Source organism: Alligator sinensis, unplaced genomic scaffold (assembly GCF_000455745.1).
Source record: "Alligator sinensis unplaced genomic scaffold, ASM45574v1 scaffold991_1, whole genome shotgun sequence".
Taxonomy (NCBI): Eukaryota; Metazoa; Chordata; order Crocodylia; family Alligatoridae; genus Alligator; species Alligator sinensis.
The window spans coordinates 377,878-382,845 of NW_005842335.1; the positions used below are offsets into that span (position 1 = coordinate 377,878).

Consider the following 4,968-nt stretch of genomic DNA (forward strand, 5'->3'; position numbering starts at 1 on the left):
AAGCAACTGCCAGCTTTGGATCCTGGGCTGCAGTGGGGCCAGAGGCCTGCCAGAGCAGGACAGTAAGAGGTGGAAGGGGAGAAGGCAACGAGGCAGAGGCTGGGGAGGCAGGACAGCAGGAGTGGGCAGCAGCTGTGGTTCCAACGCCAACACTGAGTCAGGGCCCGAGTTGGATCTGCAGCAGCTACCTCTCTACCCCAAAGCAACTGCCAGCTTTGGATCCTGGGCTGCAGTGGGGCCAGAGGCCTGCCAGAGCAGGACAGTAAGAGGTGGAAGGGGAGAAGGCAACGAGGCAGAGGCTGGGGAGGCAGGACAGCAGGAGTGGGCAGCAGCTGTGGTTCCAACGCCAACACTGAGTCAGGGCCCGAGTTGGATCTGCAGCAGCTACCTCTCTACCCCAGCCCTACCAACCTGTACTTGAATGCAAGATGAGGAGCTTTATACCAACCCCCCCCCCCCCCCCTCCCATGTTAAATGGAGGGGAAAAACCCTCTCATCTTGGATTTAAGAAATATAGTGTATTACATTGTTACATGCATCAGCATTGACAGCATTCCTTCAAGAATAGCCCGCCCCCCCTTAACAATTCTTGCAACTGTGAGCCACCAACCAAAAGATTTTCTGCCACCTGAATTCTACCTAAACCAGAAAATACAAAATAGGCCTAAACTTGCTGAACTTCTATAATAGAAAATTATCTCAATTATCCTGAATAGGAGCAATTAAACTATTTGGGCAGACAGGTAATAGAACAAACTTCTTCATCTGTCGTCTAAGTTACTGATGCAGACTCGAACCACACAGAGGAGAAATTTTGGTTATATGTTATGGGTGTTACACTAGAAAATTATCAACAGCTAATGGTCCCTTTTATCTGTGTGTTCACTAACCAACAAAGCAATAAGAATATGATTTTACTCAGTCAGAAAAGGACAGACACTAGGTCATTTCTGAGTTACAAAAAGGAACATTTCTCTCCTTTCTCATGGTAATTAACTGTTCATTCAGCAAGTTTGGAACCTTTGACCTTGCCTGCTGGAAGACCTTGTTCATCACTTTTGAACGCCACTTTCAATAATTGGAATTCAAGAAGAACTACTGCTTCTCCTTTCTACCCGACTCTTTCACAAAAGGGTAAAAGCACTAATACGTTGCAAAATACTTTTGTTGCATTGCTCCATCACTGTATTGTTGGAGCTACATGTTCCAAGAACAGAGCTCACCCTGCACACTGGGCTTGGGCTGCCCAGTGCCCCCAAGGCATTCAGCTCCAAATCACTTTTGGCAGGTCTGAAACAGAACCAGAACTTATCTTCATGATGGGATAAATGAGAAATGCTATGCCACAATAGCTCCCTACATATACACATACTTACTCTGCCCAAGAGCCACTGTGTATGGTCTGTCATAATTTTGGAAATGGATTAAGCTGAACTGCTACAATTTACTCTTCCATAAGACTGCAACAAACATTGCTTTTGTGCCACCATAAAAATGTAAATGGTGGCACAAAACCCGGGTAATCAGACACTGTAGCTTTTACCTATGCCACACGTGCCCAAATCTGGGAGCATGTTGATTCCTAATAATGGCTGGTGCTGCCTTTTCATGGCTGATTTCTGTTCAACTTATGGCTCCAACTGACCCTGGCAGGTGCTCCTGGGGCTTCAGGGACCTAATCCTATGGTTACTGTTCCACAGGATCAAACCCCTGCACGACAATGGCTCTGGCAATGTCTGTTGACCTCAATGAAAGAGATCAGCTGTGCCAGGACACATCCCACCCATAGCTGATCCTTTCCAAACATGACAGCTGTTTATACCCTAAGAATGAGAGAAAGCGCATGCACAGTTTTGGACAAAGTGTGTATCCTGTTAACAGCCATCAAGAATATTCCTATTTTTCTAGGTACTAAGAAGTGACCACACATTACAGTGAGATTAGCATGAAAGAACCTGAACTGACAGATTTTATACGTAGGCCAATAAGGACAGGTTACCAGTATAAACTTGTGAAAGAAATGTATTAAAATCTTTTCCTGTCTTACCTTTTTTCACCTCGATGTTCAAACTTGACTCTAACGTCATTCTGTAATGAAAGAAATAAGTTATACACACAAAGCAAAATGCCAATAAAAAGCAATATCAATTATTGGTTTGTGACAAATCCTTTTCTACTCAGAAAACCGAGCAAGGTCTATTAAACATTCATATACAATTTTACATAATCTTTAAGAGACGAGAATTTATTCATACTTTTTTGGCCTACTGAACATTTGGCAAAAAACTGGAAAACTATTTCTTTTGCTAAGGTATCAGATAAGTCCAAACTCAACAAAGCACAAATGCTTGTACGAGAAAAAAAAGTAAGCGTATTTTTTGATTATATGGTAACCTCTCTTTCCCCTCCAGAAGACTCATAAGAAAATAATAATAATAATAATCACACTTGACCTGTATGCAGGGACAGCTTATAATTGGCTACAGTCTTGATTTTTTTACTCTCAGTATTTTTATACATGCAATAAAATACTAGATGAGAAATTTTCAGCATAGTTTTTATCCGAGTGTACTTAAGCCTTTCAATCTTTTCCTTGGTCATTTGATTCCCCTGTGATATTTTGTAAGAACAATAGGAGTTCACAGACTTTATCTGTTATTCATATCTTATATTTTTGGAGAAAACCATTATTTGCTAAAATTGAACCTTAAAGTACAGGGCTGACTTATAATCAGAATACTACACTGGAGACAGCAATGTTTTATTAAATAATGCATTGGTGCTTTTAAATTAAATATGAAATGTACTATTTTGTCTAAAGATTAGGGTCTCACTTGGGTGGCTTCCGAGATTAAAATACTCAGTTTAAATGACTGTTTAAGTAATTATTCTTCTCTTCCTCTGTGCCCTGCATATTTGGTCTCACAAGTGAAGTGTCTCATTTGACAGGGGGAAGGATTGGTTTGGTAACCATTGCTCTTTCCAGATCATGGTGTATGCAGGAGAGGTCACCCACACCTTCAACACATTAGCCCACACAGGAGTATGGAGGAGTGGAGGCTGTCCAGGCCTTCCATCCCCCCTTTAGACCATTGAGACAGAATCCAAAGGCCAGACAGTCCAGATGTTTGGTGCCTCCATAGCTGTAGTTGTAGAAGCATCTGAGAATTGAACCCATGTCTCCTGTATGGCAAGCAAGCTTTCTACCACTGAACCACAGGGGACTCCAGAAGGGGAAAGACTACAAGTAATAGTACTTCTATAGCTAAGGCTGCATAAGTATTGCCATTATTAATTACAGTAGTTAGATATCCAAAGTTAGATACCTCTGGAGCCAAACAGTGGTGCAACTCTTCAAACCTCATTAGGGGCACCAAAACTCCTGTTTTTCCTCTGTCTACATGGGGGAAATTTCTTTATTAGCCTCTTTCAGTGCCTGCCTAGCTCACAAAGCAGATAATTGATGGAGACTGGGCATTTCACAAAGTATGAGGGAAAAACTCTCACAGACTTCCTGCGGTGTTCAAAAGAGGCTAATTTTCCCCAACTGCCTACTATTCGTGAGAAAAAACTCCTGGTACCATCTAGCAAATAATTCCACAATGGCTTTCACTTGTACTAGTTCCAGTTTTTCACAAGTCAGCAGCATTCACTTAAATGAAGACTGTGCCCTAATGCACATATATAAAGGGGCAAAATTATGGCTAAATGGACAGCCTTAAACACTAGTATTACCTCAGCTCAGTCTTCCACTTTAACACTTAATAGTATTCTTTTAGCAGATCTGTTTCCCCAAATTGCCTCAATCCTTTTTTTTTTTTTTTTTTTTTTAAGGAAAGTGACAGGCAAAAAATAATAATTCTCACCCTGAAAGTCTAGCAATTCTTCAGCAAGATGACTGGATATTTTTAAACTGAATGAGGCAGGACTTGTTCAGACCTCTAGGAAGACTAGTACATTGAATGAAACAAGGTGTTATTATGTACATTAGCAGTGCCAATGAAACATTGGAAACTGTTAAAATAAGTTACTATATAAAGTTCCTCTGATGCAGAAAGTATTCTTTATAAAAAATTATCATTTTACTAAACGAGAAAGTATTTATGATCATGAAGAACACATCCAACCTTCTATTCAAACAACAAAGTTTTGCTCTGCCCTCCTGCAGAACCATGAAAGCTGTTAAAAAAAAGTCACAGCTTTAAATAATGAAAAATATGTACTTTATTCATTGCCTTGGAACTCAAGAATTCTTAACCATCTTTGCATAAAACTTCTCAAATGTACTTTATCTTTAAAATGGGACCAGACAAGGAAAATTTCTGTCCAGAAGGGAAAAAACAGTTATGGAAGTTAGGGTTTTTTTTTGTTTTTGCACAATCACTTGTAAGAATGGAAGCATGTATGAATAAAAAGTTTCCCATTGTGTTTTCCTATTATTGATTGTATTATATATTTATTATATACAAAAAGAGGAGGATTGCACATACACACATTTATTTTGCTGCCTAAAAATGTGTACAATGCTAACGCTAAAGTCACCACGACAGATTACCACTATTTTGTCAATGAACATATTGAACACATACATGACAAAATATCAACCCTATGAAAACTTACAGCTTTTAAACCACTAGTAAGGACTGAACCAAATAAAGGTTTTAACTAACCTAAATATATAATTAATATCTATTACAGGTAGCTTGCTGTACGAGTGAGAAAAACTACTTCGTTAAATTCACAGAAGGCCTGAAAATTTTAGATTTTTTTAAGCTTTGTACAGTTGGACTTAAAAATCCTTTCCCCCTAGATTGCCTAACTCTGTCAATCCCCATTTACTATATCAATGTCAAGACACTCAAGAATTTTAAAGACCTACCTACCGTGTCTGAAATTAAGAAGTGGCTATAGCCTTTCACACCTCCTCCATACCTCACAAAACACAATAAAGAAAATAAGAACTCTTT

General features: G+C 39.5%; 1 protein-coding gene across 10 annotated transcripts in view; it reads right to left on the minus strand.

Annotated features, from left to right (window-relative positions):
• LOC102379289 (mitogen-activated protein kinase kinase kinase 2) overlaps nt 1-4,968 on the minus strand; it is a 50,283-nt gene that overhangs the window by 37,248 nt on the left and 8,067 nt on the right. For 8 of the 10 annotated variants that reach the window (XM_025210118.1, XM_025210121.1, XM_006028686.3 and 5 more), the window contains one exon: nt 2,049-2,089. In XM_025210118.1, the coding sequence (XP_025065903.1) occupies nt 2,049-2,089 (41 nt within the window). Of the gene's footprint in view, nt 1-2,048; nt 2,090-3,867; nt 3,952-4,968 lie in introns of all 10 variants that reach the window. The other 2 variants (XM_025210123.1, XM_025210124.1) reach the window with 1 other exon arrangement.